A 20977-nucleotide genomic window follows, 5' to 3' on the forward strand; every position below is an offset into this window, starting at 1 on the left:
CTCTGTTGGCCTCACAGGGTTGACGTCAGAGCAGATGATGTAATAATGGTATACATTTTCGAAAAATATATTGTAACACATATTTTGAGAGACTGAATCTTAGAAGCAGTAAGTGGCATCAGGGTGTATAATTTATGGCCTCTGTCTTTCCCTGGTCTCAGGTTCACTAGCTCCTTGATTGGTTTCCTCCCTTTCATTTCAAGGCCCTGAAATGAGGATCAGAATCACATTTTGAGCCTGACCCAGACCTAGTATAACCACAATCTTTTCCTGGGACTAACCGAAGCTAGGAAGGAAGGTCCTCAAGTCAGATACAGAAAAACAGTTTCCCATCAGTGCAACACTTAACTGAGATTCTAATGATGTGCCTGGTGTGACTTGTTTTTTGGTACACATGGCAGGGGAGGCCACATGAGCTCCTATTGCAACATGCATGTGAATCATTCGAGTGTCCAACCAGCGACCTCAGGTGGCTTCAGGGCCCTTTGCTCTCTCTGGAACTGTTAGAAGTTCAGGGAAGCTTACTCAGTCCAAAGTGGATCATGTGCCTCTCGAGGAGAGAACTGGGAACCATGGTTGGTTCCCCAGCAACCCCAGTTTTCCAGGGCAGCCTTTTCTAGCAGGGCCATTTAGGGCACCTGCCGACCCACAGACAGCTGCGCCCCTAGTGGTGACCACAGGGGCTGCCTTTCCTGCCAGGCCCCCTCCCGTCTAGCCCCTGATGCACACATGGGGCCCCGACAGCACTGTGTCCTGAGGGACCGTCTCCCCCGGCTCGGTCCTCCTCCCCTCAGCCTACAGCCCACCCTCTAAAGGAGCGGGTGCTTGACCACCTCCAGTTTTGAGACTAAGAGAGGCCACCGTCAGCCAGCCTTCCCCAAACTAATATCTGCTCATCGATGGCTGGTAGCCAGTGAAGACAGGGCACTCTCCAAATGCCTTCACACAGTGGTTCGTTCACCCCTTCAACAGCAGCTTCTGTAATATTAGTATGTGCTGTTTCTGCCCTATTTTACAAGAAACTGAGGCACAGAGAGGTAGAGCCATCTGTCCACCATCAAAAAACTAATAAGCGGGAGTGGAGGGGGGAGTCAGGGGTTGAACCCAGCAGTTCTGTCGTCAGAAACTGTGCTTTTTAACCACTAGACCAGCTACTTCCCGGTTGCCCCCAAACAGAAATGGCTGCATCCACTTTGCAGGCCTTCTTAACCTGTCTTCCTTGTATATAAAAAGCACAAGTTGCCTCATAGTTTATTATTTAAGATTTTCAACAACATACTATAAGGGTTGAAGTCTGTTACTAGCCTTATTTTACAGATAAGGAAAGTGAGGCTTAGGAAAATTTAACTCACAAACTTAAGATGAAGCAGCTATCTTAATCGAGACTGGATTGAAACATAACATCCTTCCAACATCCAGCCCACACTCCTAACCACCCGGGCCAGGGACCACAAATTATAAAATCCAGTAAGCCTGCTTAAGAATCAGAATCTGGGACAATTTAGGCAAAGACAGCCAAAGAACATGCCTCACCAAAAGCATCTTCTTGTCAGATGTAACACTTGACTTTCCTCGATGTCATCTTCATCGACTCATTTACGTGTTTTGTTCTACCCATCCTCTTAGCGCACGCAGACGTTTTGTATACATGTCTCATTTTAATTTTCACTGGTTCCCCCACCCCACTCCCATTTCTGTGCAGATATAGTGAGAGGAGCTGGGTGTTGGAGATTCGAGCATGTAACTAGGACGGGGTGACTACCTGGCCTCAGGGAACATGAACTCCATGGCAAATGCAGGTCTCTAGACCCCAGATCACAAGCACCCCTCAGTGCTGAATGGTCCGATGGAGAAGGGAGAAAAACCCAGGTAGGCACGAGGCAGGCATGGCCCCCATCGTCCTGCTCTTGTGCCCGTCTGTGAAAAGTTAAGATTCCACTGAGGGACACCAGCAGAGATTGAATGGGTGGTTTGTTCATTTTTTCATTGCCTTTCTTTGTGGGACTGTCAGCTTCTGAATATTAATACTTTAATGTAGATTTGGTGGCTAGGTAAGAGAGATTTTATGGTTTCTTATAGTTTTTCCCCTTTGTAGTTTATAGTACACTGTGAAGTTTGAAAGTAAAATTCTTTTTCTTGACTCCTACACTCGGAAAATATTTATTCCCCCCTGCGTCTCAATCGTGTGCATCATAAACTAACCCAGTTCTGTTTATTTACTTCTCTCTCGGTGCAGCACCATGATCAATTGTAGCAACACAGACATGTAATGGTAGAGACTTTTGCTTTACGACAGTAAGAGCATGAGCTACTGCAGTCTCCTTTCAGAGTGATGAGTAATGAGGCTGCCATTTAGAGATGGCCTGTTCAGGGGGGGGTGCGAGGTGCAGAGCAGAGGCGTCTGAGGCCACCCAGGGTTGGGAGGGATTGGGGGCAGGACGAGAAGGGGGCGACAGAGGATGGGATAGCTGGATGGCATCACCAGCTCAATGGACATGAGTCTGCGCAAACTCCGGGAGACAGTGAAGGACAGGGAAGCCTGGCGTGCAGCAGTCCGTGGGGTCACAAAGAGTCGGACGCGACTGAGCAACAACAGAGGGTTGGCTCGCTGTGTATCACTGGAGGAGGAGGGCATGATCCCTAGCGCAAAACGAACTGGCCTGCATGGGAGAAATTCCTGGGACCCTGCAAGAGTTTTCATGTCTGGGCTGGACGGCTTGGAAAGTCAGGAATTTGAAGAGGTGGGAAGCAGGACCAGCTTGCTCCCAGGGAGTTCTCCACTTCCTGTTGACTCCGTTCTCCACCCGGGGCTATTGGTCACCAGCCATGGGTAGGGAGGCCCCAGGTGCCACAGTCAACCTGCAGGTCCCTCTTCTCAGCTTCTCAGCGTCTGTCTTCTGCCCTGAGTCCCCCTCCACTTCAGCAGGTGCCCAGAGATTGGTCAGGCGCATGCAGCCTCAGCAATAGGATGGGAAAACCTCGGCCAGCAGCCGCCAGCCATCCTCTCCCATCATGCCTCTTCTGAGGTAGGCCTCCTAGTACCATGCGGGGCACACAGCATGTGAACACATCCCAAGACTTGAGTTATCCACAAGAAGCCAGGTGGGTGCAGACAGAAGGCCAATCCCAGGAAATGGGCTCCCGTTAAACCCTCCCAGACAGATAATAAAGCCTCGACCCCTGTCTCCAGACACATGTCTGTCCCTTCTACGTGACTGTGGCCTGAACAGAGTTGCAGAGACACAGCCCTTGTACGATCAAGTTCAAAACCAAATTGAGGTAGTGGTTCTCCTGCACCTTGAGAACCAAAAAACACGCTTCTGCGCCAATAAGAAACCACTTGTATGGTTAGAGACAAAACTGGGCCTGTTTGTTTGTTTATTCGGAGTTTGGGTGCTTTCCAGTGTTGTGTTTGTGAGCCTGTTTAAACCGGAAATGTCAGTTTTACGTGTCAAAATGACATCACTGGGATGCCTGCTATTTCCTAGTTGAAGAAATTGACGCCCTTACCCTTAGGAGGTTGATCACGTCTTAGCGCCTTGCAAACTCTGAAAACATTTTGCTTGATCCAAGGTTGGACTTTATAATCCATCAGGAAGATCCACGTGATTCCCACCCCTCCCACCTTATTATGTGGCCCAGGCTATGCAATAATCTGTAGCCAGGTTCGGGCTTTATCTAGTGGAACCGCTGACAGTAAAGCCTGTGTAAAGGTGGGGTTCTCCGCTGTAGTACAGATGGTACAAACCACTGTCACCACTGCTGGGGACTGGTGTCACTTACGATGTTCACGTGGTTCTTTTCATCATGACTGTGGTGATCCCCGTTGAGGGAATTCCGTAGAAGGCATGGCCGCAGACATTGCAGCCATACCGGAAGATACTCTTATTTTGCTGGTCTCTGAAGTAGAGAGTATTAATTTTTTTAAATAATTTTTTCATTTATTTTTGGCCGCACTGAGTCTTTGTTGCTGCGCCCAGGTTTCCTCTGGCTGCGGCGAGCAGGAGCTACCCTGTAGTTGTGCTGTGCAGGCTTCTCATTGTGGTGGCTTCTCTTGTTGCAGAGCCCGGGCTCCAGGCACATGGGCTCAGTAGTCGAGCCTCCCGAGCTCTAGAGCACAGGCTCAGTAGTTGTGGGGAATGGACTTCGTTGCTCCAAGGCATGTGGGATCTTCCTGGATCAGAGATCAAACCTATCCCACGTCTCCTGCATTGGCAGGCGGATTCTTTACCACCAAGGAAGCCCCAAGAATGTCATCTTTCATTACTGTAGCCAACACAGATATCCTGCTTCCTGCGTGCCGGGGGCTGTTTCTGACAGCAGCTCTATAAAGCATAGACACTACTGTCACCTCATTGTACAGGTGAGGAAACTGAGCTGGGAGAGAGAAGAGCTTTGCCCAGGTCTCCTGGCTCAGAAATGACAAGGTCAGGATGGAGGCCAGTCGCTGGCTCTTAACCTCTCCCCAAAGAACAAGTCAAAACTTGTATTTTTAACGCTTGAAAAACTTTAGAATTTGAAAAGATCAAGCCTCTAGGAGACTCAGAAGTAAGTCAGGTGGGATGACATCTTTTCCAAGGCTAGCTGGGAGACAAAATTCATGTTATCACTCCTCTTTCCTAGTCTTTTCAAACTACATAATTTAACATAGAAAAACTGGAGGGAATTTTTGTAAAGACTTCCTCTTCCTTTAAACCACCCCAAGGATCACCCAGCATGTGTTCTTTTAGGGAGTGACTGAAGTTATATTTGTGAGGGAGAACACCTTGAAATTAATGCACTTTTTCCATATAAGGTACTTGACAGAAAACCAGAATTTATAAGAACTATCTTATCAAAAAATGTTTAGTCTCAGTCTGGTAGTTTGTGATACAAGTTGAATCAAATTTCATATTTTAAGTTTTAATACTGCCATTTTAGAATGATTTAGAACTTCCTAGTTTGTCTTTAGATATAGTTTGAAAATTCATGAGGAAGTCTCCATATTTCAATTTAGCTTATAAAAATTTTTTTACTGATTAATCATAGACTTGCCTCAGATTTGTGTATGTGTGTTGTGGTTTAGTCGCTCTAAACCAGTCATGTTTGACCCTTTTCGACCCCCCAGGCCTCTAGGCTTCTCTATCCATGGAATTCTCCAGGCAAGGATCCCTGAGTGGATAGCCATTCCCTTCTCCAGGGGATCTCTACCACCCAGGGATCGAACCCAGGTCCCCTGCATTGCAGGCAGATTCTTTACCATCTCAGCCACCAGGGAGGTGGCTTCCTAAGATTTTTGGTTGTATATTAAAACCTGTTGGGAGTTCCCTGGTGGCCTAGTGGTTAGGATTCCAGGCTTTCACTGCTGTAGCCCAGGTTCAATCCCTGCTTGGGGAACCAAAATCCTACAAGCCACGTGGCGTAACCAAGAAAAAAAAAATGTCATTGTTTCTGAAATAATCTAATCCTGAAAGACCATTGAATCCATGATCTTACTATCTGCTTCTAGTCAGGGCCACCCCTTTGTGAGACTTGCCCTTCTCAGATCTGGTTCAGAGGTTGAAGGTGACAGTAAGTCATTAGTGCTCAGTGCGTTAAACCTTCTAAACATGACAGACAGGGTAGCTGCCAGCCTTTGACTTTCTAATCTGTAGATTAAAATTCCAATAAAGGGAAGCTAAGGGAAAAACATAATAAATCTTGCAAGTCAGATCTCTGACCAGATCCATCACCCAGTGTGTGGATGACCTTTTTTTTTCTTTTCCTTCTTGCTTCCTTCCCTCTGCTTCTGATGCTGTCCCTCTAGCCCTCCCTTCCAGTTTTGACATTGCTTTCCTCCCTGCTAGAGAAGAGGGGGGTATAGAGCAACTTGGATCACAATCAGAATGGGCCCATTCCTGGGTCTAGTGAGAGGCTGAGAATGAGACCAAGTGGAGGGGTAGGCACTGCGGCAGGGTGCGGGGTGCCAGCGGGGTTAATACGGACGCAGTGGTGCGGAGGTCCAGTCTGTGGGTTCTCTAGAGGCTCAGCTCCCAGCGGTTCTGCATTCCTCCTGATTGTAGATTATCAAGACCCAGAGACACATGTAGATCAGTCCCAGGCTTTCCTCTGAGGTCTGATCCCTGATAATCAGAGATGACAATCTACTGCAGGGCGTGGCAAGTGTCAGCTGCGTGGCCCGATGACTGCACTTTACAGGGCTAAGTGGTGGGTTGAGTCGGTCGGCAAAGTTGCCCGGTGCTGTGTGTGCGCCTCAGTTTACCCTGTAGGGGACGGGGCAGGAGCTGAGGCCTTTTCTTCCCCGTAATGTTCATTTTATTAGCGAGCAAGACAGGAAAACAGTCCCATTTTGGTTGCTCCCCCCTCCCCCCAAAAAACAATATTTAAATGTCTTTTTTTGAAAATTTAATGTTTGTCTTTGAGCTATCTTGGTATTGTACCCACAACTTCAGAATGAATATCCTCTGGCTTGAGGGCTTCACCTAGTTTTTGACGCATCTTGTAAGCAATTGGAATAGTCAACTCCAGACTCACACCTTCAGAGACATCTTCCCTTCTGATTACTCTGGGAGTCAGGGTAGAGAAAAATCTCTATGATCTATCTTTTAAGAAAAAAAATTTTAAAAAACCACCACCACATAGTGCTACCAGTTGGGTTTGAGGGTGTGTTGTGAAGCAAGAGAGACATGCCTCTTATTTCCAGAATTAATTGTATTTGGAAGTTGAAGGGGAAAAAAATGTATGCCATACAGCAAGTACCCACTTTTTTCCCCTTGAGAGGTTTCTCAAGAGTGCCATGAAATCAAACAGTGATGGATATTCAACTTCAAAGAGGTGAAATTGGGAAGGAGTTCAACTTTCCTTCAGATGGACGTGACTGCTTGAAACCCTCTCCATGTCATTCGGATGATGCGTACATCACTCCCAGCCCCGTCCCTTGCTCTCTCACCCACCCTCACATGGCTCCTGTATGCATGCTGGAACTTCCTCCCAGGTGTGGCCTCAGCCTTGCTTGCCTTTCTGCCTTGTGCTGGGGAAATCTCAGCCATTTTCCTGTACACCAAGGAGGGAGCCCTGCCAAGCAGCTGGGGTGGAATGAAAACTCCAGGTGTTTGCAGAGGGTCTCCTCACCCCTTGTGTATGGCCTGGTACTCTTTTGGGGGACTCTGTGATTGGGACAGTGAGTAAAGAAGGCCAGAATCCTACCCAGGGACCCACCAGACTGGACACACGGGTGCTTTGGTCGGAGTGTGTTGCTCAGGGGAATCCACCAGGGGCCAAGATTGAAGTCATTCAGCCCCTGTCCCCGCTCCAGGCCCTGGAGAACACAGTGATGATAAATGTTCATCCCTGCACAGGTAGGCTGTGGCACTGCTTCAGTCCTTTCCCTGCATTTGTTGGCAGAAGCCTCTCCATGTTGGTTGATGTTGCTCTCACTTGTTCAGCTGTGTTCTACTCTTTGCCACCCGTGGACAGTAGCCCCCCAGACTCCTCTGTCCATGGGATTCTCAGGCAAGAATACTGGAGTGGGTTGCCATTGCCTTCTCCGGAGGATCTTCTTGACCCAGGGATGGAACCTGCATCTGCTGCATTGGCAGCCGGATTCTTTACCACTGAGCCTCCTGGAAGCTTTTGTTGAGGGGAGGGTATAAATGCCGGTGTATTTGAAGTGGGCGGTGGGGTGGGGATTTGTGGACCGCCAGGCCATGCACTGTTACCTTTGAGACCAAACAAACTGTAGCCCAGCCTTTGATCAGGTGGAGATAAGGTTGGATTAAGACCCTTTTTTTTTTTTTTTTTTTTTACTAATACTAGACTCTGACCACCCCCGCCCCCTCATTTTCAACAATGGACTTACTACTCTTGAGCACCTACTGTGTGCCATGCGGTTTACCCACATCACTTTCTCGTCGAGCCCTCGGAACCGCCCAGAGAGCCTGCTCTTTACCGACGTGACCGGCCTAGACCGCGGGCCTAGTGGCTTTCCCCAGCCGCGCGCAGTATTGGAGGCGACAACTGCGGGGAGGGCGCGGGGCGTTGCAGTTCCCGCCGCGCCCGCCCGCCGGGAAGGCGGCCGTGGGGACCTCGGGCCCAAGCCGCGGGGGGAGCCGCGACAGCTGTCGATGTCGCACCCGGGGACTGCGCCCCCGCGGGGCCGACCCGGCGCCGGGCCGAGAGGAGGGGCGGCGAGGGGCGGGGCGCGCGGGGCGGGACGGAGGAGGGGCGGTGGCACCGGCGGCTCGGGCTCCGCGCGCCGAGGAAGTCCCGCTCCGAGAGCTGCGAGCGTCTGGAGCAGGCGCGCTTGTCGCAGTCGGGGAGCGAAGTCCGGAGCCAGGGCCCCCGTGCCGCCGCCGCCCCCGCCCGCCACCCGTCCAGCCAGGGAGCCCGCGGCGCCGGCGGCGGCCGCCGATGGAGTTCACTTGAGCGGCGAGCCGGCGGGAAAGGCAGGCGCCCGCGAGCGGAGCGCGGGCCGAAGCCCAGCCAGCCCCGGGCGCTTCCCGCCCGCCTGCCCGCGAGCTCCGGCCGGGAGTCGCCGCGGGCCCCGCGCAGTGCGCCCGGCGCCCCGAACGCTGCAGCGCCGCGCGCCGGAGAGATCGGCCCCGAATAAGGACTCCCGGAGCGTTTCCTCCAGCGCCGCGACGGCGGTGGCGGCGGCGGGACCGGGACCGGTCGGCCCGCGGGGTGGCTAGACAGGCGGGAGCGGCAGTCGGGGAGCCCGAGGCAGCCGCCGGGGAGAAGCCGCCGCCGCCGCCGCCGCGGCGCGCACTCCTCCTCCCTCTCCCTCCTCCCCTCCGCACATGGTCTCCTTTGTCCTGTCGCCGCCGCCGCCGCCTCGCTCTTAGCTCCGCGCGCCGAGGCCGCGGGTCAGGCCGCTCCTCTCCGCCTCGCCCGGGACGTCACTCGAGTCCCCGCCGGCCCCTCGCGCCGCAGTAGCAGCCGGGAGGCAGCTGGGCGAACGCGGGCCGGGCGCTCCCTCCCGGCCGCCTGCCGGCCGCCCGCCTGGCCTCGGCCGCGCTGGATGTGCGCGCGGCGCGGGCGCTCGGCCGCCCCGGAGCCGCCGCTCGTTGGGATTTGGTTGGCGTGCACCCGCTTCCAGACTTTCGTCGAGAAAGGAGCCGATACCCGCGCGGACCGAGCCGGGTCGGAGTTGGGCGTTTTCTCTTCGTGTTTGGCTGATTTCCCCCCTGGTCTCTGACGATCCCCCCCACCGCGAGCGTTGCTTTGGAACCAAACCATGAACTTGGGGCTGACAGGACTGCTTAACCCTTGGCGACCAGGTAATGCAGCCCTGGAGGCGCGCGGCTGCCTCGCTCGGCGCCCGCGGTCGGAAGGGAGTCGGGGGTCTTTTGTTGGCGGCGGCCGGGCAAGGGTGGCAGGGGCAGGCGGGCTCCTCGCGTCTGGCGCACCCGAGCCCCCCGCCGCCACCCACCCCTCCTCCCTCCTGCCCGAGCGCCCGCCTTTGTACTTTCCACCCCTGGCCCTCCGGGCTCGGGCGGCCGGAGCAGCGCCGTGGTGCCCGGAGACCCCAGCCGCCCCGGCGCCACCCGCCCCTAGGGGCTCCGCCTGCCTCCGGCTGGGGCTGGGCCGGCTCCTGCTCGGGCTGGAGACCTAGGCGCTGAGCTCGCCGCCGGTTCCCCGGGTAGCGCTTCCCCGCGCCGAGGTCGGGATCCTGGCCCGCACGCGGTGCCAAGGGAAGTGAAAGGAGATCTGGGCTCGGGATCGCCGCAATTGGGCAAAGAACTCGCGCTTAAGTTTCGAGGATGTTTCTCTTTTCTTGTTGGAGATCCCCTCCTCGTGCGGGTGTGGGTGCTGGGGCCCGAGATCGGAGGCCGAAGGGAATTAAGGTGGACCTCGAACCGGAGCGGCCGCGTCCCACCCCTGTCTGCTCGGAAGGCTTATTCTTTTTCCTCATTCTCTGTGTTCTTTTCTTCAATCGGTTTGACTAGTTTAACTTTTCTTTAAACACCCGGTACAGCGTCGAGTCATTTTTCAGCGTGTGTGTTTTTTTAATCTATTTCCATCCCCCTCCCCCAAATAAAAAGCAGTCAAAAGAGAGCTTTGGTTTGTTTTTTTTTTTTTTCTATCATTTTTAGATATAGGGGCTACAACGCCTTGGCTCTCCAAAACGGAGTGAGGGGGATGAAAATGGCGAGCGAAATCTAAAGATCTTCAGTATGTAAAGATGCCCCCGTGTTAGGAGAGACGAAAAAGCTGTGCTCGCCAGCTAACTCTTGGCTCACCAGGTTTCCATTAGTCGTCCCTGATTAAAAAAAAAAAAAAGAGGAAAAAGGTCCAGGTAATATAAAGAACTGCAGACTTTTCCCTTAAAAATAATGAAAAAGAAAACTAAGATTAAGATCCCAGAAACCACAAATTTGCACAAATGCTATAGAGCACAAGTCAAATGTGAAAGTTCATGGAGAAAAAAGCAAAGCATTTCCTTGTAGTTCCTGCTTAAGACTTTGGTGGAGAAGCTCTTTTCTGACTTCTCAGGACTGTGGTCCGCCATAGTTGTAACCACCTGGATGGGAGAAAAAGGGCTCCAGATCATTTTTCTGATTAGCCGAAGTCCCATTATAGTCATTTTCTTTGGGGTGTTTTTCCACCGGAGGCCTTTCTGAGACACCCATCGCCACCCCTCCCCAATTGCCAAAGGGCTTTGTGACATGTATCAGAAAATTAAAGGGCTGGAGAAGCTTTTATTAGAGAACATTACTCCTAAGTCGTTCGGAATATCCTGTCAGACTCATTTCCTTAATAACTTACTGGATGGCATCATAATAGTCGCATCCTCTAAGTTCACTTCAGACATAAGGATCACTAAACTGGCTACTTGAGAATATGGTGTGGAGGTGAGGCAAGGGTAGCAGCCCCCAAGGAGGGTGTGCAAGCCAGCCAAAGGGCCTCTTCACCTCCAGCTTCTGTCCTGTTTGATCTCTCCCTTCTTTTCTAACACACACACACACACACCCCGAGTGCAAATAAAAGCTGGATCAGGAGCCTTCTCTCCTTGCCGGGTGTTTTTTGCATTGATGGTACAATACTTTGTTTCTATGGTCCTTTGGCCCAGTGAGACTCATTTTAATAGGTAGTCCTCAAATCTGCAAGGGTTATTGCATTTTGGCAAACTGATTTAATTAACAGCCTCTCCCCTTTTTTCCTTTTAAAAATATCAGCTGTAGTGTAAGCCATGAATTTAACAGAGCCATTCTAATTTGAAGAGACACTTTTTCACCAAGTAATGGTGAAACGCTCTTTGCTCCAAGTTTTTAGCTGGGAAACTCGTGTTCCTAGAAATCTCACTATATATTACAATAAGGACAACACTGTTTCTGTGATTTTTGCTTCTATACCTCAGTATTCTTGATTTGTTTCATGCATAACTTGTTTCCCCCTCCATGCAACACTTTTTTGGCGGTTTATTTTTATGAAAAGCTACTATGATATGCAATTTTATTTAATTTAAAATGGCAGGAAGGCCCTTGGCATATGTTTTATTCATGCAAAATAAAAGGAAGCATCTATCTAGGATTTATTTTATTTTAAACTGCTTATGTATGAGTGTATGTAGTTCAGCACTTGTTTTGCAATACATTCATTTTTTCTTGATCTATTAATCTTCAGAACCACCCTTACAGTAGGAAGATTAGAATTAAAATAAAGGGGGAAATAGTCATAGTAACAGTATTTTATGTCTTTCTGTATCACTTACATTGAGAACTATAACTTGTTCACTTCAGACATAAGGATCACACAGGAATGTCTCATCTTTGTCAACATAGCACAAAAAGACTACATTGAGTATCTTCTTTGTCCCCAAAAGCCAGCTCCAGAATCTGAATATGTTGTATTTCAAATTCTCCCCTTCTCTTATATTTTCTCTAGATTTATTCACCATTCTATGCTTTGCTTTGTCAAAACATGCATCTCTGTGTGTAAAGTGTGAAAATCAGTGATTTCTTACAAGGGTTGGGTAGCAAAAATAGCGTAAATATAACCATTATAACTTTAAATGCAGATACATTAATTACTCCATGATGGAGCTGCTTAATTTTTAAGGTTTTTTTTTTTTTTTTTAATTTTTCAAATTATAGAAGTACAGTGCTTCTGAAACATCATAGCATTTTCCTCCAAACCGACGTTATGTTGATTTTCCAGAACATTAGTGTATAATTTAAATTGGGTTTACTCTTGCTGTTTAAACAGGCTTATTTCACTTTCCTGGAGCCACTGTAATAATTAGCAGACATGATTTCTAGAAAATGGAAAGGAAATAATGCTGACAGTGTATATAGTGTCGGCGTGTTAGGCAGGTCGGCTGGGTTTCATTTCAACACCAAGGTCGTCCTGGTTACCACAGGGGACAAGGACCTCGGGGTCATCAGATAAATCTTTAAAAACGAATTTCAGGGAGTGCTGGACAACACTTTTTAGTGAGGAGAGGCTTAGTGTTAAAGAATAGGCATTTCTGGTTTCTGAGAGAAAATTGAAAAACAGGCATGTCTGCAAATGTGGGAAAAAGTACCGTTTCCAAAATAATGATCTGTCAATGAAATTGGAAAATCATTATGTGAATGAGCTGAATTGCTTTGTGTATCATCTCATAGAAATATGTTTTGCACAGATAATATGTCTAATAAGGACACGTTTTTTAAATCAGATTTTTTCCCCCTTAGCAAATAGCTGCACTGCAGGTCTGCCTCATGCAGTCAACCAGCACCACCTTATGGAGGATTGGGAGAAATTACTACTTTCCTTTTCAGGCTTTTCAAAAACGGAGTAAATTGATTTAAAACAATAGTAATGATGATAGTGACAGTACTCATGACAGTGATCACACTTTCCCCCTTCTTGTGTTGCAGGCCTCAGATGCCAGCTCTGAAAAACTCTTCAATACTGTTATTGTAAACAAAGGTAAGAACCCTTAAATCTGAGTGGCAGCTTTTATTTCCCTATCTGTTCTGTTGTCTTTGCCTTGAATGAAAGCAGAAAGAACAATGGTCACCCCTTACCATTCTGGAGCTCCAGTTCATAATTTGTATTTTTGCTTGAGACAGAATCTGTGCTCTCATGATGTATCCCAAAACAGTTTATTGTGAAAGAACACATTGAATCCTTATTTAAATTGATTTGCCTAAGAAATGACTACGTCTCTGTGACTTTCATTTAATGTAGGAAGTGATCATGGAGAATAATCATTCTCAAGATGCCTTAACTTTATTGTTAGTTATCAACTACCCAGCAGTTGGAGAACGATAAATAGCTGGTTTGTACTGCAGACTCTAATAATCAGTACATGTTTAGTATTCACAGGATTATGGTCATAAACCAAGCCTTACTCTGCTGTGGGCTTTCTGTGAAGTTAATAAACGAGCAAGAGGGCAAAATTTAAATATGTGCTATTCCATTAATTTCTTCCAAACTGCAGTAGAAACTGAGAGAGGCTAATGATATCACAGTACATTAAGGGGAAACTTATCTTAAATCACTACCAATAGGTTTCTGGGCAGTTTTCATTGGTTGCATATTGTTGGAAATAATGAAATTTAAGGGAATTTCTAATACCGGGTTTTTGCAAAGATGTATTCTTTGAAAGGTATAAATTATATAAACTCTTTGATCTCTTCCTCTCCACTGTAGAACGTGATGTTTGCATCGTAATTGCTAAATGCAGAATGTATGTTTCCCGTCCTGGTCACCTTCTGTGTTACTTGGAGGATACTGGCTAGTTTGAACAGGGTTGGGCCTTCACGAAGTGATATTTGAAACCATGTCCACACATTCTCCAGTGGCCTTGGCTAGCGTTTTTGCTAGCTGGTTAGTCAGACACATTCCGAAGTGCAGTTATTTTGAGCTCCCCGATTATTTCAGAATTCGAACCAACTGCAATTTTAAATAGTACATTCTGTTTAGCGTTCCCTGGAGGTGTGCATGCTTATGTGATTGCTGTTACTCCCAGAATTATTGTCATATTGAATTCTATCTTTTTTTATTGCATAATGGAGTATTCCAGTTTTATATGTCATCATATATTTTGATGGACTGAAAGTTTGTATAAATTTGTTGTCCATAATGCTAAAAGCCCAATAAAAGAAGGTACATGGCAGTTCATAGCGTACAGGGCTCGTATGGGAAAATGTGCGATTGTTTATTGCTCGTTTTGACAAGGGAAGAGGATGGTAGATGGTCGTGGGTCCCTGTAAGACAGGAGGAGGAGGACCCTAAGGCGGACCTGAGGTCCTCAGAAGGAGGTGCTCTGTTTCAGTGACACCTGCCCATCCTCTTCCGCAGGACCCCCGCAGCCCACGTGACTGTGTCTGTCTTTTGCCAGCTTGCTGGGAAAGCTCTGGAATGCGTGTCCCCTCTCTGGGATCAGCCAGCCCTGGCCTGAGTGTTGGCTCGGGGGCCTGCATTGAGGCCCGGCTGCCCTCAGGGGGCTGAAAGGCACCCTTCAGGGCCCAGGAGGAGGGTTGGGTGGCAGAACAGCCATGCGTGACCTCCTTCCCTCTGCATCTTCCCTCCTGCCCCCCCCATCCCGCACGCCACCCCACCCTCCCACCCCCCACCCCCTTTCCAATCAAACGTCTCCCACATTCTTATTTTTATTTACTTACAGAGTGTGATTTGTGGCATCTATTTGGTTGTGAATAGTCCTCCTTCTGACAGGGTGCCTTTCTTCTGAGCTGCTTTTCTGGGGGTGATTTAGTTGCCTTGAAAGGATTAAGGTTTCTTTGTGTACACTAAAATCAACACAGGCTTTTTTATTTTTTTTTCCCCTAAGCTTTTCTTGGGAAACCATACACAAATAAGCATTTTAGTTGATGGCAGATTATTCCTTTGCCCCTTATTTCCATCAAAATAGCCTTTCTTGGCTCCTCCAGAGTTCCCCCTTAACGTCTTATGCTAATTCCTGTTGGTAACATGAATGACAAGAGCCGGAATCAACGCAAATCCAGGTGGTGCCAAACAGAGGGACTGGTATCCAGCACCCGCCCTCCTCCCTGGAGAGAAAGAGATGAAGCAGGGGGTGGGGCGGGGAGGGAGGGGAGTGTGGGGGCAGTTTTGTTAAGGGGATTAGTATTCACACTGCTAAATATCAGGAAAACAAGTTCCAGAAGACAGGTGCAGGGAGCCTCGCTATGTGCCTGTGGGTTTGGGTCTGTTTTTCACTCCGGGTAGTGGCAGTGTTTACCGGGTGGATGGTTGACAAGGCCTTCAAGGAACTGTCAGCTTCAGGCGCATCAAGTTCAAGTTCTGCAAAAGCGGCCTGCCCCGCCCGCAAGTCTGGTCTCCTGACTCTGTCCAGTATTCTTAGCCAAGAGCAATAAAAAGCCATGTAAGAAAGGGCAAATTTACACCAGGTAACAAACACCGCTGGGAGAATCCTCAGAGCCCGGGCTTGTTGAACAGTCTGACAAGAGTGCAGGGCAGCTGACACGTGTGTGCTCCCCCCTCCAGATGTGTAAAGCCACACACCACCTCTCCCTCTCTGGAGCCCCACCGGGCTCCGGCCTTCCAGAAGCGTGGCTTTAAGCTGCTGGCGAGATTATGCTGCTGAGCCCCGGCGGCAGGCAGATTTGGTCCATAAAATTTCACTGTGGGAGGGCAGTGCTAATCTCACAAGCTGATTGTGGTGCGGGGTTGGTGGGGGCACAGCTTTGATGTTGGGCCCCCCCGAGGTCGGGGGGATGTAGCTCTGACTGAAGCCGCAGGGGTCATGGCTCAAGTCCCATCAGTCTGTTTGTGAGCTGGAGTAAATCGTTTCGCCTCTTTAGGTCAGACTTTTCAATCATAGCAGAACGGAGTCCTGGGCCAATGTGTCTGGTGGGGATAAGACAATTAGTTGGTGAGGGGGAGGGGCTGAAACAGAGTAGCACCTCAGAGGTTTCCTATCCCTCTGCCTCTTTGATCTTGTTCTGATTCTCTCTGTTGTAGAGCCCGTCCGATTTAATAGAAGACTAGTAAGATTTTGGTGTTTGGGTGTTCCAAATCATTACTTCTTTCTGATGCCTTTTATTTCACATTTTGAAAGAAATTAATCAAATGGCACATGCTTGTGGGTACATACGACTTGCTCAGTGAGAATTCAGCTTGTCCAAAGGTGTGGGGAGATGAACCTCCAAAGTGCAAGGCTTAGGGTTAGAGACATTAGAAAAAAAAAAAGTAACTTTAATCAAGGTCATGGTTGCTGTATTTAATCTTTATGTGTTCAAATGTTTACAGGATGTTCATGTGAATTTTATGAATCCTTCTGTCTTTGTGACTCAACCATCTGCCAAAGAAAAAATTGATTTTCCCAATGAGATAGACACACACACAGAGACTGAGTTCTTGTCCATATTTAGTGGGTTGAACTGCTACAGGAGCAACAGGACGTGTACCCCAAATTCTGGACTGTTTATCCTTAAAAGGATCGAACTTATCAGTCAATTCAGTGTGTCCAGCCAGCATTTATTACCCTTCTTTACGTATTCTAAGGGGTTCCCAGGTGGCACAGTGGTGAAAAGTCCTCCTGCCAATGCAGGAGACACAGCTGACGCCAGGTTTGATCCCTGGGCTGGGAAGATCCTCTGGAGGAGGAAATGGCAACCTGCTCCACTATTCTTGCCTGGAAAATTCCATGGACAAAGGAGCCTGGCACACTACAGTCCATGAGGTCGCAGAGAGTCAGACACAACTGAGAACACACTCACACACCTACTCTAGGCTCTACTTCTTGGGGATTTTGCCACTTTGACCTACAGGCAGGAATGCAGAGAGTGAGCACTTAGGAGACATGCCCATCCTGCCACCATCATTAATCTCTTTTAAACTCTGAAGTTGCTCCAAGGCGGAGCTTCCTGGAGGAAAGAAAAGAAGGGAAGCCATGTGTGGAAGGGAGAAGAACAAAAGTCAGGTGCTCTCTGGGGCCCTCTGTGTCCCTGGTCCCAGCCCTGGTGGAGGCCATGGTCTAGGTTAGGGGCAGAGAAAAGGCCCTGAGTTGCCTCTTCTCCAGGATCTGTCCTGTAGCTGAGACAAGTCAGAGATGAGACAGGACCAGGAGGTGTATTTGACCCCATCACTCTATGAAAGAGCTGTGCTTCTCTTGAGTAGCTGGGGTAGGGATCGATCCAGGAAGGGCACAGGGCCCTGATTAGTGCTCCCTCCTGCAATGAGTGAGCACCCCGTCTACTGAAATGTGGACAGCAGAGGAGCAGCCACCCACCCTCCTCGGTCAGATTCCCGTCTCCCCTGCCCCACGTCAGCCCTGGGACTCTGGTGGGCACTCGCTCCTTATGATGAGCACCAGACGCAGCGCTGAAACCACCTTGATCTCCCTGACCAGGACTGGTTGGCCTTTCTCAGGCCTCAGCAGACCTCCTTAGTGGGTACACTGGCCTCTTCTTGGGGTCGATTTTGTACTGAAGGGTCTCCATGGGACACAGATGAGGTCAGAGCCTTTAGATTTAGTAGGGCCTTTGGGTATCTTTGACAATATGGTTTTATCACCAGCGTAGACGGAAAACCAGGCTAAAAAATTGGTTGGGATTTGAGATGAGGCAAGAAAAGTTACTAAAGATGTTGCTTGTGAATGAGGCTCAGGAAGTGAGGACCTAATAAAATCTTTTCATGGCAATGATCTCACTTCACTCATCAAGTTTAGACACGAAGGGGGAATTCCTTGGTTTGGTGACAAGTAAAGGTAAGAGTTACCACCAAGGCTCCTCCCCTAAAATAAATCTGGGCTTTCTGTTTAAGTGAAAACAGTGCAGTTGAGTATGGGATAGCTTTCTTTAAAAAAAAAAAAAAGATGTAGAGTTTAAAATCTAATTATAATAAACATATGGAGACCATTTTACAATTTCTTGTAGTGTCCTGGGTTTCGTTGTAAGGAGAACACGGTGTGTAAAGCTCATTTCCCACGTGCAGACGAATAAACAGCTCATTTCGGCTTCTATAAATTAGTCGCATTTTTGTATTGTCTTAAATCCTACAGAAGGGAAACTCTGTCAGTCATTCTTTATTTTTCTTTCTCTGGACCTTTTTTTTTTGGAGTTTCAGAGCATTTTCTTGGGTCTTTAGAAGACAGAGATGTCTGATATGAGGAAAATTAAATACTGTTGAAGGGTAATTGGTGCTTGATTGGAGACAAAGGACTTGTGAGTGGTTGGGTTTTCCTTCCTACTCCACACTGCGGAGAACAGGCAATCAGCTCCTTTTGTTATGGAAATTGACCTTCCTATAGGAGCCAGACTCTTACGTACAGAATTACTTGTTGTATAGATTTATTCCTTGAGACTTCTTGAAAATAGACACCTTGTATTCTTAATGTGAAACCACCAGGAAGGGTCTAAATATATTCCATGTTTTGAGAAAGTGTTTCCCACTAGATAATTTTCCATTAAGTGGTACCTAAGCTCTCACTGACCTTGTGCATGTAGATAGTCAGGAATCCTGGGTATATGTTGGATCCTGTTTCTGGAATGTCAGCGCCAGGGATGGAAGATATTCTGAGCATTTGAATTGATCTTGCGCGGGTCTTTGGAGTAGGACTCTCACAGCAGTGCCAGTTTCCCAGATAAATTAAAAGGAGACCAGATTCCCAGATCTTGAGCGCCCCTCTGAGCTGGAACAGAGCATTGTTATTTTTCCGTTGCTAAGTGGTGTCCATCTCTTTGCAACCCCATGGACTGCAGCATGCCAGGCTTCCCTGTCCTTCACTATCTCCCTGAGTCTGCTCAGACTCATGTCCATTGAGTTGATGATGCCATCCAACCATCTCATCCTGTCACCTCCTCCCCTTCCAGCCCTTAATCTTTCCCAGCATCAAGGTCTTTTCCAGTCAGTCGGCTTTTCACATCAGGTTGGCGAAACTATTGGAGCTTCAGCTTCAGTCTTTCCAATGAATATTCAGGGTTGATTTCCTTTAGGATTGACCGGTTTGATCTCCTTGCTGTCCAAGGGACTCTCAAGAGACTTCTCCAGCACCATAGTTCAAAAGCATCAATTCTTAGGCGCTCAGCCTTCTTTATGGTTCAACTCTCATATGGTACATGACTACTGGAAAAACCAGAGCTTTGACTAGAAGAGTCTTTGTCGGCAAAATGATGTCTCTGCTTTTTAATACGCTTGCGAACAGAGCAGAGGATAACATTCTTTTAGTCAGAGGATTACACGCTACTGTTTATTTTTGAGCCCACTGAAAAGCTCTTCCCGTACTTTATTGATTGATCACCACCGTTCTTGGTAAGACTTTTCTCCATACTTGGCAATATTAGCAAAGACGCTTGAAAGTGGACCAATCAGTTTTCATTCCATTCATATTTAAGTGCTTTGTTTAGGCAGTGATGTCGAATTCGCCTGTCGCAGAAAGTAATCCACACTCATAGTAGACTCTTGGCATAAAAAAAAACACATCAAATTGGTTCTGGAGAGTCTTTAATGAGAACTGTTGAGTGACAAAGGGCCTCCTCGCTGGTAACAGCTTTCAAGTGCGTGGGGTCAGCCTGGGCCTGGAGAGTGTCCTGCGTGGAGGAAGCCTGTGGCTATCCCATGGCCTCTGGATTATTTCTGGTGTCTGACAACTGCAGAAAAATGTTGTTTTTCTCTGAAAATGTATGTTTATTTAACTAGGTTTCTTTTTGCTTCACAATCTGGATTCCATTCACTCAGTTACCACTCCAATTAACTAACAATTATTTAACATTAACAGTAATTACAGACGCCAGTTAAGCGCCTACAGATGTCAACTGTTAGCTTTGTACCTAATCACTCAATGAAATGGAGAAAGTTCAACAAACATCAATTAGCCAAGCAATTAGTATGAGTTAGGAAAGAGCATGTTATCATGTGTGAGCTGATTCAATTTATTTTATTTTGGCAGTAAAGCACACACAGGCGAGCGGCAGTAAGTTCTCAGATAAGATAAAACTCCATTGTGGTGCGGCTTACATAAGAATTCTTTCCTTGTGCATAAGTCAAATATGCTCTCGCCTGGAATTTATTTAACAAACAAAATTTGTCTCAATTACTCAGAAAGCCCAGCAACGCTCAGTCTCAGGAAGCAACTTGGGTGAATTATGAACCCAGTGAATATGCTGTATAAGGAAATGTCAGAATTTTTCAGTGGAGAAATGATCACTTCCCACTCAAATAATCTCCTCTGTGCCTTTCGAATTTTTACCAGTTTATTCCTGAACCTGTGGTGGAGCGGGTGCAACACGGATTTTATTCATTTCATGGTGCCTGAACTTTTTGCTCAGCTGTCTTTGATGTAGCCCGGGGCAGCCACTGAAGTCTGTAACCTACTCACCCAGTGTATGCTTTAAAAAAGTAGCAGTGGTTCTCAATTGAAATCGATTGAGGACCCACTTGATGAATTCGCCAAGGAGATTCTGGGTCCAAATTCAGAAATTCGATACCCTCCCCCACCCCCAAGCCAATCCCCATCCGTAGACTTGACTTTCATCAAGTACCTGGGTGCCTGGACTTACTGGGAGAATGCAGTCTAAAGCCTGGAAGGGTCCATCAATTAGTGTTTGGGGGTTCATTGTACCTCCAAGTGGAAAGCTGGCCACACGTGGCTATGCCTCTGGCTCCTCTCCTAGAAATGCTTTCTTGCCAATTCTTGAAGCCTGTGGGTGGGAGTGGAAGGGGCCAGTCCTTAGTGGGGCACTCTGTCAGCCCACTGTGGCCATAATGTGCAGAATTCTCCATTTGAGCAAATCTCTCAGCATTAACTGAATCCAGGAGTTGAAAAATTAATATTGGGAGTTCCTTGGTGGCCCAGGGGTTAGGATTCTGGGCTTTTCCCTGCTGGGGCCCAGGTTCAATCCCTGGTCCCCGGTTGCAAACTGAGATCCTGCAAAGCCTCATGGCCGGAAAAAAATTCTATTCAGTAGAATAGCTTAGGGTGTAGAGCCGCCACGTTCCTTGTGCTTTTCTCTTATAAACATTTTACCAGTGCCTGGTAGTCTGCCTAGGAATCCAGCACCCCGTGCACTGGCATGGTTGTTCT

The 20977-nt window shown here is 48.1% G+C and overlaps 1 protein-coding gene across 17 annotated transcripts in view; it reads left to right on the forward strand.

Annotated features, from left to right (window-relative positions):
• AUTS2 (activator of transcription and developmental regulator AUTS2) overlaps positions 1-20977 on the forward strand; it is a 1218095-nt gene that overhangs the window by 1102839 nt on the left and 94279 nt on the right. For 16 of the 17 annotated variants that reach the window (XM_086374668.1, XM_086374650.1, XM_086374654.1 and 13 more), the window contains one exon: positions 12843-12894. In XM_086374668.1, the coding sequence (XP_086230794.1) occupies positions 12843-12894 (52 nt within the window). Of the gene's footprint in view, positions 1-8843; positions 9258-12842; positions 12895-20977 lie in introns of those variants that run through there. The other variant, XM_086374667.1, reaches the window with a different exon arrangement.

Source organism: Bos grunniens, chromosome 25 (assembly GCF_055505025.1).
Source record: "Bos grunniens cultivar Pamir isolate PY7600 chromosome 25, Bosgru_T2T1.0, whole genome shotgun sequence".
NCBI classification, from domain to species: domain Eukaryota; kingdom Metazoa; phylum Chordata; class Mammalia; order Artiodactyla; family Bovidae; genus Bos; species Bos grunniens.